This window comes from Macrosteles quadrilineatus, unplaced genomic scaffold (genome assembly GCF_028750875.1).
Source record: "Macrosteles quadrilineatus isolate MER2022 unplaced genomic scaffold, UCM_ALF_1.0 Scaffold_8__2_contigs__length_117827958, whole genome shotgun sequence".
Taxonomy (NCBI): Eukaryota; Metazoa; Arthropoda; class Insecta; order Hemiptera; family Cicadellidae; genus Macrosteles; species Macrosteles quadrilineatus.
In genome coordinates this window covers 6,191,972-6,204,916 of record NW_026542601.1, presented here as the reverse complement: position 1 = coordinate 6,204,916, position 12,945 = coordinate 6,191,972, and the positions used below count along the sequence as shown (strand labels likewise).

The 12,945-nt window shown below is 33.3% G+C and overlaps 1 protein-coding gene across 1 annotated transcript in view; it reads left to right on the top strand.

Annotated features, from left to right (window-relative positions):
- LOC128999526 (collagen alpha-2(I) chain-like) overlaps positions 1–12,945 on the top strand; it is a 62,585-nt gene that overhangs the window by 9,209 nt on the left and 40,431 nt on the right. The window contains exons 4-9 of the mRNA XM_054426093.1: positions 2,967–3,009; positions 4,231–4,407; positions 5,243–5,377; positions 9,587–9,652; positions 10,193–10,522; positions 10,952–11,169. Coding sequence (XP_054282068.1) covers positions 2,967–3,009; positions 4,231–4,407; positions 5,243–5,377; positions 9,587–9,652; positions 10,193–10,522; positions 10,952–11,169 — 969 coding nt within the window. The remainder of the gene's footprint in view (positions 1–2,966; positions 3,010–4,230; positions 4,408–5,242; positions 5,378–9,586; positions 9,653–10,192; positions 10,523–10,951; positions 11,170–12,945) is intronic.

Sequence of the window (12,945 nt, the reverse complement as noted above, 5' to 3'; positions counted from 1 at the left end):
AGTGATCGTTTTATTCATTTATTGGTTCATCTTTATTTGGGTTGCGAAGAAGCTGAACTATACACATAATCTGTGTATAATCAATGATACAATGAAGGTTTAACGTACTCGTATACGCATACGATAAACGAACCAACAATAACCACGAAAAATCAAGATAAAAACTATTGAAGAAACACAATACCTCGTTAAATGTTAGAGAAACTTACGGAAATAACCGATACTTTTATTAGATAAAAATAGGACGAAGATACACGATTTAGCCTTGTTTAGTACTCCTACATGTTCCCGTACACTACCAGCAAGACGATCACTGCACCTCTGTTGCATTGAAGAGATTAAGACATTAGTGTAAGTAGAACCATTAGGCGATGAAGACTCGTAAATTGAGGAAAATTAGTCAACAGAAACCTCGGCTGCGGCTAGTCTCTAGCTACTGTGTTCCCACATTCAGAAGGCCGATGTGGGCCTGAGGATATTAGTATGAGGTTATTAGTTATACCATAGATTAAACATACTCCCTTGGGTTATACTTATGTACAGGGTGTCACATAAACATAGTACCAATTTCCAGTAAATTATTTTTATGAGTGAGAATAAAGAGAAAATCAAGAATATAATTAATTTCCAAATTCTTTTGTGTAGCATATACAGATTTTCCATTTTACAATCCTCAATACTTAAAAGATACCTTGGTATTTATGTAAAAATAGTAGAGTACAATTTAAATTAATATATTCCAGTTAATCTAATTAAAAAATGCAGCAGTTTTAAACCAATACCATTTATTTAGGGAAAAAGGGTTTTAAAAATTTTATTAAAAAAATTATCTTAACAAATATTTACGATTACTGCACCGTGGTAAATTGCGTTTTTTAACAGAGTTTTAAATATTTTAACCTACCTAGATTTGAATAAATAAACGAAGCCTCTACCCCTTCAGTTGATAAATGCATCTTTCTATCATGAACTTTGTGCGTGTTGCAGAAAGAGAAGCAAAGGAGCAATAACATTCCCAGCTTGGTGTAACGTAGCTCACCTGTGAAGCAAACCTCTATACGTACTCTACACACACACAACACACCACTTTAGAAGTACCTGGGGACCGAGCCATGGCTCGGAGTAGTTTATTTCCATTGTATAAGCAATATAAAGGAAACTCACTTCATTTACACCTAATTTTGCTTTCATTATTTAAGTTTCAGTGGAAACAGCTGATTAAACACTTTTGTTAAGATTCTAATCTATATAACATATATATAATATAAGTGACATTTATTTCATTGCTAAATAAAATTTTGTTTAAGATTGTCTCAGTACTGCGGGGATTAAGTTTTCGAAGAAGAGAGTCAAGTAAAATAATCATTCTTGATCGGAACTATTGTCTCTTATATCGATTAATCTTCAGTGTAATCTTTGCTCAATAGTAACACCTGATGTTTTTTTACTTTGTACTGTATTTTGTAATTTGCTAGTTTACTGGATGGCTTGTTATAAAGACATGCTACAAGTATTTTTGTTTACTTTTTCTTTGTTATTTCGTTTAACTAACAAGGTTAGTTGGCAGCTTGTGTGTCCGATGTAAAAAAAAAATTACTTAAAATTTCATTATTTTTAAGCAATTACGTTTTTTTGGTAGTTTTAACTGCACACGTTTTAAGGCCAGAAAAATTATTTACATCATTTGAAGGAAATCTTATTCGAATCAGTTTTCGAGATGTTTGTGCAAGCCTACAAGCATACAAACATACAAGCAAACATTTCTCATATAAGAGTATAGGATGAAATTAATTTTGCACAGCGTTTGGTTTACAAGTTCTGGTTTAGCTTCAAATAAAAACTATTGCTACTGTATTAAATTTTGAAAATAAAAAGGGCACTTTTTAAACACAAGAAGTTTCCATGATCTAAACGAATTAGACTTATTGTTCGTCTAACATATCAATACATAAATGTAAAATATCAATTGATTGATTGCTAACACATTTTTTAAGGCATGAGAAATAATATTTCCTTTGCAGTGATGAATGTGAATTTTCCTATTGCTCGACGGAGTTAAGCCTTCGACTTACATAGACGTCTCCTTGCTTGGGAGGCTATGTGACGGCCAGCGTCATGTCAGGTCTAACAATATACTACAGTTATTTTCAATTTACTTTTAAATTGGAACACATATGATGAAAATCTTCTCGTAGTTTATTGTTGCCATTTACACAAAAAAGTCGTTAGTAGGTTATGTTGTTACAATTGAACTTTGAAAGAATCCTCCCATCACGGCAAACTAGATGATTCGTCCACATTTTTATTTTAACTGGACCTTTTCTTTATATGGCATATCCCACCAAGATTTGCCATAGATAATATGTTGCTCACCAGACCTGAATAAGAGGGATTCTAACAGTCAACCTTTATGTCAGATTTAACTTTTAGCCTTGTTTTTTAATCATGCCAGCTTTAAATAAATGATCCTGGCTAATGAAACAGCTGATCATAGTCAGAAACAAAGCTACACAGATCATCTCACACCATTCTACACTCATCCTTCACTCATATTTGGGTTAAAATACGCACCTAGGTGGCGTCCTCCTATCAATGATTGATAATTGATAATTGACAATTGAAAATTATCCATTACCAATGGCAACCCTCGCATTAATAGTAGTACTTTATGTTGCTCTTGATGTCCGATCAATCGCTATTTGGGACTAACATCCTCCGTGGTAGATTGCACCATAGACAAAAAGAATAATTCTTTTTGTCTATGATTGTACCTTCTACTGCTACATAGGCGATTCCAGCCAATAGGTTTCGACGTGATGCATTTATAATCAATGCTAAATGGCCGGGATTACAAGAGCTGAGATCACGGTTGGCAACCCTGTTGTTAGAAACTCCTTGCACAATTATCAAGTGGACATCGATGACGGCTGAGGTAATCTGGAGTGTTGGTACTCCCATATATACAGGTCAGAAAACTCCATCTTAGTCAGTCAGGACACCATGAGCAAGGTAGGACATTGTACTTTTGTTCTGTTAAGCGATAACATCGATGTTAGTAAACGTATAGTTTTCTAAGTTATTGAAATTGTTTACGTTTTTTTAAGAAAAGATTCAAACGTTTGTCTTGTAATACCTAAAGTCAAACTTATGTTAAATAGCATTACACGGCATTTGGTTCGATAATCGATTTCGATCTGGACATAAACCAGTGAACCTCAGATTTAAAGGTAAGCACTTGGTTAAACATTATCACTGCGCAAACCTTAATTTTTCTTTTTTGTTCAACTAATTTCTCGTGTATTAATGATTTTGCAAATTTCTCTTTAGAGTTAGGCACTTAAAGTTTCACTGAAAAACTCTTACAAATAAAATTAAAATATAATATTTTATTTAGCCCAATCAGCTACTAGGGTTTTAAATTTTGACAACAAGGTACACAGGGACAATAAAACACAAAATACAAAAAATACAATAATTCATACAGAAAAAATTATCAATACGGGTATTGTTTATAAGTTCATAAAAATTACGTTAATTTAAATCCACTTTTGTAAAAAAATGAGTGCAAATAAATTGAGTTAATGTTGGACTAATAAGTATTATAAGTATTATTAAAACACTTCACAAGGTAAAACAATGATTGTAGCCTCATGTTTACAAACGAATAACTCAACAAATTACCTAAAAGACCTTCAACCACAGTCAAGGCCATTCTTATAGGTCCATTGACCCTTATATACACGTCCTTCAACTAGTAAAACTATTAAAACCACCCATCTATGACTAGTAAAGTTTTGTAAGACAATTTAAAACGCAGTTAAGATTTTGAAATAAACTTAAATCAATACACCACTGATAGTGATTTATCTTTATTACTATTTATTTAATTTTAAACCTTTTGGATGATGAAATAATTAGTACTTATCTAAGTAATTTGCAATTATAATAATTAAAATTTAACATAAAATATTTTGGAAAATAATATAAAAAAATATTTTTGTTATAGTGGCATCTTCAGTTATCCTTAGCTAAAATTTAAAAAATCACTTATTCATAAAAAATACATGTATATGCTACAACACTGCTACTGAACCGCTTGTTTGTAAATAGTCCTTCGTCTTCAATTATATTTTAATGTATTGACACAGGGAACGGTACAAGTATTGTAAGTCGTAGTATAAACTACACATTGTTGGTAAATGTTAAATAAGTTTTGTACATATTTTGCAGACAATCCTCCCCCTTTTACTCCTGGTCGCGGTTGTCTGCGGAGCTCCACAAGGTTATTCATATTCCAGCCCTGGACATCCTCCTGGGCGACCATCAGTGACGATTGGTCAAGGGTCAGGCCAGTATCCGCACAGACCTAACAGCTTCAGTAGCGGAGGGTACGACGACGAATACTCTGTAGGTATCCAAAGAAAAGTTCTCAGTGACAATTAGCTAGGCTATTTAAAGAATTGTTGCAAACTTAACCGATCAAGATATTTTTAAAACTTGGAATTTGAGCCTCTACTCATATGGAAAGTAGGGGCACCTAAAAAAATCACACATATATAGTTCGGCCGCTTAGAAAACGACCTGCGCGCTAATGCTAAACCAATGCTGGAGGAGGTCGCTTTCTAAGCGGCCGAACTATAGTAACTCCCACAAACCCAGTCAATACTGGAAAAATCTGAAATAGCTATAAATAAAGTTATATATTCCATTACCGCATTGAAGTTGTAACAAGTTTTAAATAAAGTAGTTGTATTGTGCCATTAAATGAGAGCGCTGATGTATATTACTTTCTGTTTAGTACCAACGATGTAAGATGGAAAGGGTAACTTGTTATACGTATACAAATAATACTCATTAGGTAGACTATAATATATTTTGTGTAACATCAACAATAATAATAACGAAAGCTTTGGGGGAAAATGGATAGACTGGAACATACTCACTCCAGTGAGAGTGGCTCATTTAACATGTTCTTTTTAAAGAAATAATTGGTTACAACTGTTCAATATACCTCATATCAGTATCCAAAGGTAATTAGTCAAAAGAAAGAAAACAAATTGAGAGTGGTTGTGGTAGGAATCATAATAGACCCGGCTCTCTCTAGAAGATAGTTTCTCAACCACTAAAGCTCTTGTAAGGCTCTTTCAGGCGAAGACTTTCTGTGTCTCGGAGATATTTTTACTAAAAGCTCTACTGTAAACAATTTTTATTCATCTTCATTATAATTCTTTTACGACTCTAGGAGCCAGCTAACTACCAGTTCCAGTACGACGTGTCGGCCCCCGACTATGGGACGAGGTTCGGCCACCAGGAGTCCAGGACCGGAGACTCCACCAGAGGAAGGTACTACGTGGACCTGCCTGATGGGAGGACCCAGGTGGTGGACTACACCGCGGACCAGACGGGATACCATCCCAGGATATCCTACAACTAGACGGGGAGGCTGTCATTACAGCCTTATCTAGGACATTTCCTAGGTAGTTCAGGGTAGTACGTTCGTATTCCATGTAAATGTTCATGTAGGATAGGTTTAATATTTGATCTTACTAGTACCATTTCCTTTAACTAAAGGGTATATGTTAAGAAAATGCGTTTCTGATAATTTACTTTTCAAAAACTGTGGTTTGGCAGATAGGTAAAATCGATGTTTTATAATCAGTAGTATTTTCTCAGGATAAACATGTTCTTTGTCTTACAATTATCTTTTGGATAATTGTGAATACATCCTACCTATGTCAAAAATTTCGGCTATTTAAAATTTATTTAAAAAATTTATTTTCGGTCATTTAAAATAAATAAACTACAGAATAGTTGAATAAGACATTCGTAAAGTGAGCTAATGTAAACATTATTTCTTTGTTACTTTTTGGTACTTGGATTGGTCAAATGTTATAAATGTTCTGCTAGTCTACAATAAAATCAATCTTTCAGTTTGTCTAAGTTAAAAAGTTAAAGGCTACAACTGAAATTAGAAATCAGTAGTAGTACGCTCTGTTAATGGCACGTTAGCCACTAAGTTCTACTAATTTAGTTTTATTTCTATAATTAATTAGCTTAACAAAATGGAATGCATTGTATCCAAAGTCAAGTGGTTTTAAAAAGTAACTAATTAAACTATTTTGAATAACTGTTTTAAAGTTTAAAATTATTTTCTATTGTTAAAGTCTACAAAGCTACAAGCATTGTACTTTTTATTACGGACCAATTAATATTTTCTTCCCAAAGCTCTACTCCAGAAGTCCGGGAGCAGAGTTGCTTTATAAAACAATAGCTTAGTTGTTGATAAAACTTTAGCTATTAAATAAGTCATTGTTAAAATTTCAGTATGCCAATGCATTCATACATCATAAACGATATATATTAAAATGTTTCAGATATATGTTTTCATAATAAGTCACTATGAGTAAAATATATGTTTTAAATGCATAATATAGTATAACTTTTTTGAATTAATTGAAAACTTGCAACACAACATGTAAACAAAGTGATTTTGAAAATGAACTTAAGATATAAGCATGATATATACTTAGTAGTTATTAATGATAGTGGGGTTACAACTTAATTGTTTCTCGATTGTAATTTTAATAAATAATTTCAATTTACTGTATGTCTTTTTTATACTTTTTCTCCTATGTGCCTTCTTGTTTTGAAAACTTTTGTGGTTTTATTCGAATACAAGTGATGAATGTGTGAGAAAAGACGTAAGAGTAATAAGTAGTGTGGGTAATGGGAATGGTAAGGAAAGTAAGTAAAGGTAATTTAGTAACTGAAAAATCTTTTTTGAGAAATTAGTTTAGTTCGTTATATTTTACTGGTTGTACTTTTGAGTGGGTATTTTCCTCACCTTTAGAGAAAATCCTCACCTTTTCAATCTCATGACTAAGTGATTTTCAATTTGCCTGACTAAATTTGTACTAAAACATAAACAAAACTATTGCCCATTTAAATAATTATTTTGGATCCAACGAGTATTTAGGTTTGCTGCTATACGGGACAGGTAAAAGTACTATTTGACTAAATTTTTTTGGTATAGGATGAAATAAATGAACTTACTAAATTTAATAACCAAATTTACCATGTAAATAAAATAAAATTAAAAGTATAAACAAGTAAACAACAGCAGCTTTCTTTTTCACGACATGAATTTACCCCGTAATTATTTTATAAATATTTGGGGACCAAGACACTTTATCCTTCCTGACTATGAAACCACCACTTGTCCAATGATGAACACGAGTTCTGAAAAGAAACATTTTCGAACCCCTGCAAATGAAAATCTTCAATAATTTCACTATGGAAAGATGGAAATCGAGATTTGCATATAAGGATTTGAGGAATAAGGATGATAACAAAAAAATACAACAAGGAAGAGGGAAAGCGAAAGGTTAGGTCTTTAAGGTTTGTTTTGTTCAAGGAAAGGCTTTAGGCTAGGATTTTGGATTGTTGAATAAAGGGGGATACAAGCTAACTCACCTTAGAATAAGTACAGGTTTGCCACAGAACACAAAAAATAAACCAAAACACACAATATTTCGTCCCCTGGAGGACTTTGTAAACTGTAGATGAAGACAAAGAAAAGTCTTTTTACACTTAGACAAGAAATATTGTATGTTTTTTTTGTCTACTTGTTCACTAAACATACACAACTAATAGAGTTCGTTGTTGACTGATGGTATAAACGTCAGAGATTAAGCAGCATGTTTTGAAACTTGCAAAAGGACATTAGAATGGATTGTAAAACAATTCGTAAAATTCATTTAGTTAAGTTAGGTCTTTTTGGTAAGCTAACAAATAGGTGAAAGAAATCAAAAAAAGAAATATACGTCTAATGACACTTGTAATAATATATTTACACTTACACTGTTGACTCAGACGGCAAATACATAAAGAAAGATGGTAAGTAGTGATCGATATCGAAAGGACACTCCAATCATCATCAAACCCAATAGGTGAATTGCCTATCAAACAAATAGCCTCTAAGATATAAATCACTCAATAAGCGTGAAATTGAAATTTAGATTTCAGTCTCCAGGCCCTTATGGCAGTTATCTACAAACACGAATTTAACTTTTAGACTGTTTTAACTTTAGGTTAAAACATAATACAGTACATGAGAGAAAAATAAAATGACAAAAATAACTTTACTTTACAGTTCTCTAGAGTCTAATATCAATTTAAAAAACCTTTAACGAAATATGCAAGTATAAGAAAATAAATCTAGGAACTCACCTTCTTTATCTGAATAACCATGAGCTCTTATTTGGTGATCAGACTAGTTTTGTAATAATTATACATTATACTTGTTATACTTCAATACTAAGCTAAATTATACAAAAAAGCTTTAAAATAGGAGTTGTTTCTTTGTTTCAAAGTTCATTTTTGGTAATGTTAGTTTTATGGTGTTGGAGGGTCAATTGCGGACATGTTTTATCAACAAACGCCATAGGAATCATATGAAAATCTAAATACATTACCACCATGAATTGACATACCTGTATTTCTTACAGTATTAATTTTGGTTATTCATCAATCTTTAACTACTATCATTATAGAAGTAAATTGTAAGCTGATAATACCAGATCAAGGACAAACTAATGGTTCCAGAGGCAGTTTAATGTTTTCTTGTTATTTCTTAGATATATGAAAATGAGAAGACTGAACACATTGTATGAGTGAGAGTTATGCTACTGATGGAACTATACATACTATTTCTATTCTTTAGTTGTAGCGTTGCACCAGTTTAAAAATAACAATGAAGATTGTTGAATTAAGCCTTCGACTGCGTGTGCTGATGTAAACTACTAACTTCAGTCACAGAAAACATACTACTATATATAATGTAGAGGACACCGAACCAAACCGACAAGTAAACTCATTGTAAACAATATCATCTTTAATATCCCATAAACTATCCCTGGAATAAAAACGAAGAGAGGTAATATAGTTTTAGAGCGTAGCATAATCTCGAAGTGGCTAATTTAACGATGATCATTCAATAAAACGTTGGCTACAGCCATACTTCAGTTGGATACTGAAGTAGACAATCCCATCTATATGGACCATCTGTAACAAATTGTTTGTTAAAAAAGAACGTAGTTGTTTGAGACAGTCACAGAATGCGCTAGGGACCAAAACTCTATTTTCTACCTTATGTTTTGTTGCTGGCGAAGTTGATGGGTTAGAACAGTTGCTATAACTCACAATAAGTCTTTCCATTAGTTTGATCGTGTATTCGATAGAAATCAGTAATTTAGACCAGCACAATCTGTCGGTGGCTCACATCAACTATGACGATTTTGGTTACAAAGCTGGATACAAATTTAACATGGGAGTGGAATGTATAGTTGCATTAATAGTCAAAGCTACAGCTGATCAAATGCCGAAAAGGAAACTATATAATGTATTATAATAAAATAAAACACAATAAACATGCAAATTGAGTTTGCATTCATGTAGCTTTGCAACCAATCACAAGCGTGAGTTAACCAAGAGTAAATGCAGATGTGTTGAATGAAAGGACTCTTGTAAGTAGCCGGCATCATGACGATCAAGTACTGTTATATAACATTCAAACATCTCTGTTGAGATCAAGGAGTATAAAACCCCGAAGACAGAACCATCTTCTATCAGACACACCTTCAACATCATGAGGGTAAGTTCCCATTACTTCAACGCAGTAGGGGTTAAGCACTGTTTAAATCATATTTTTACTTCATAACGCATGTAAATATAAAAATCGTAATCAAAAATCTTTTTATGTCACATAGCTCGTTACATGAGGCTATCTATGTCAGAGGAAAGAATAGGTTGCGAAGATTTAGATTAAATCTTTTTGGAAAATTCTAGAAACCGTTGTTGTGTAGGTTTTCTTAACATTTAAGATTAAGTTTGTTTAATTTTGCAAGGAGACCAAAAGTTACTAAAAACTGTAATTACTATAACTAACTTGATAGTTTTCTACACAAATTTTGCTGTCAAAACGATACATGGGAGATCTTGTAGGTCTCGATATTATTTATTAAAAGGGAAAGGAAAGTTTTTTTTAAAGATGGTGTCTACATTGGTCAGTTTACTAAACATATTGTGTTGGCATTTTTTAAATAATTTCTATAAAACAGCTGATAAAAAGCCACACAGATAATAATTTCAAACCAATCCCCTTTATTTAATAAGATAAAAAATTTTGTTGCAGCACTTTGCAGTAGTATTGGTATTTGCGGTTCTTGCCTCGGCAGAACCCCCAATAGAACCTCAGCAAGCAGACAGCGCCTTATCATCACGATATGGTGCCCCTGCTCCGCAATATGGTCCCCCCAACGGTGGTGCCCCTGCCCCGCAATATGGTGCCCCCAACGGTGGTGCCCCTGCCCCCCAATACGGCGCCCCCAACGGTGGTTCTACTCATGGACACGCTCCTGCCCCTCAATATGGCGCCCCCAAAAGTGGCGCGTTTCATGGTGGCGTCAGGCCAAATCCATCCTCGGGTTTGGGTAGCAACGGTGGATACGAAGACTATAACGAGGTAATGAAATATTTTATAAGTCTTACCACCTTATAAGATACATTAAGTGGGAGGATTTCCTGGAATATTCAAGTTTGATCTTGATTTGAATACGAAAATCGTTGACCACATGTAACCATATCCGTAGATTAGTTGTTGATACCAAGGAATTGGAGACTAACATTTAACTGTCTCACTAATAAAGTTAGCTTTCATTTATTGGATATTCCTTTTTGTATAGGAGAGAGGTTCCTAAACTATACTTTATGGTATACACATTGCTTGTAGGTTTTAGTTAACAGTAAACCTTAGGACCTTTCAATTAGATGTCGGCGGTTTCTCATTTGACGTAATAGAATGATAGAATGTATCGTGGAAATTTAACGAAAAATATAAGGTGAAAAGTATAAGGTGCTGTTGGTGAAGAATACATGTAACCTGATGTTCCAGGATTCCGCCAACTACGAGTTCAAGTACGACGTGGAAGACCAACAGTCGGGAGTGAGATTTGGTCATCAGGAGTCGCGAAGTGAGGATGCGGTCCAAGGAGAATACTACGTGCTGCTTCCAGACGGCAGAACCCAGCACGTACAATACACCGCGGACGAAGACGGCTACCACCCCAAGATCACGTACATGGGACAGGGGGTTGAGGGGGCACAAGGGGGGTACAGATAGAGAAGGATTGTTTGAAATGTAAATAGTTTTGTGTGCTGCTCAATTCATCAATGTATTTTATGCACTTTGTAAATAAACGAGAGAAAAGGAAATTGTGAAATTTGAATGTACACGTTATTTACCATTGATTTGTTCTATAAGGAACTTTGATGGTTTCAAACGTGAACCAGCTCTCCTTAAAATATTATTTTCAATTCACAGTCCTGACAATAAAAAAGCTGATTTATGGTCAAGAAAAAGCTGCCCACACCATCTCTCTCAGTTCCACCATGACTGTGTATTTTTAGTTTAAAACACGAACACGAAGTGTGTTTTTGTTTCATGTTTAGTGATAACCACAATCTTTTCAATATTGTCTCATGATAGACTAGTTATCAAGATGGCATATATACTAGTAGAGACATGACTATAAACTGTAAACACTCAAGTAACTTAGATCTTCAATGTCGCTGACAAAACTTCACTCTGTGTGTTCCTGATAATGACAATAAAGGAATTTTAGATTTTATTTGATTTTATAGATGTATAACTGTTTTGGAATGGTGGACTTTTGATTTTTCTAATCATTTTTAAATTTCTTACTATAAATAACTAATTTTGAACAGTAAAACAAATCGAACATGAATTTTCAAATTACTAAGTCGAAAAGCAGCTCCCTTGATTGTTCTTCTTGCTTACCAGAAGATCACATCTTGCAACTCTGTAGAATGTCTCGGTCTTATCATGGATAGCCACTTAACATTTTATGATAAGTTTAAAAAAAGATAATTTCAGGAGTGTTCGTTTTAAGAAGGCTTTTGATTACTAAATCTTGAGGAACACTGAATACACTAATATGTTTTCATCTACCTCGTTGCTAAGGAATACTAGTGCTCTAGTGCTTCCTAAACAAATCAAGGGTGCTATATTGATAGCAAGCGATTTGGGAGAGCAGTCAAAGGAATACGTAAATACTGCACAATAAAAAAAATAAAAAAACTAAATTTTCAGAAGGATCACACTCTATTTAATTATTAACACCTAATTAAGCGGTGTGAGAAACTGTTATCATCGGGAAACGTTATTTTACCTAGTTGGTAAAACATTATTATTTAAACTCACTTGTAAATCCAGGGTGCGTTGTGATTTATTTTTGAAAATGATTTATTTCTTTGTATTTCTTGGAGACGACCTCAATTCAAAGTCAAAGTCAAATCATTTATTGTTGCAACACATTTACAATGTAAGTCAACGTCAAAAATTCAGGTGGAGTGTTTGTAAATCAAAAGAAGGAATTTAGTATAAGAAATTTGCCTGCTCCACTCGCTTCGCTCAATAAATGTAAATGGGACTGTGGATTTTGGAAAAACTTCAAATATCTGACTGAAAGAGCAACAACGATACAGCAATGATTAACAACCATCTGTTAGATGATCAACAAGTAAATTTGGGGGAGATAAAAAGAGTTTATCAAACATTAATAAAATATAAATTAATTATGGAACAATTAGAATTGATGATTATTTTAAAAGAAAGAGTTAGCGTAGTATTAAAAGTAAAAATTGGTTCTTTAAAATCCCCTTTCTCAATAAATTCCGGTAGCCTTTATAAAGGATATTTGTGTATTTATATTGAGAGTTCAAATATTTATGAAGGGATATTAATGTCAGATTCAACCGAATTTAGATATTAAGTTTTGAATTTTCAAGGATTCACCATACATGATCTTTAACATATTAAGTAGCCAAGTTTCACGTGAGTAGCTCGAATTTACGACAATTCTGACA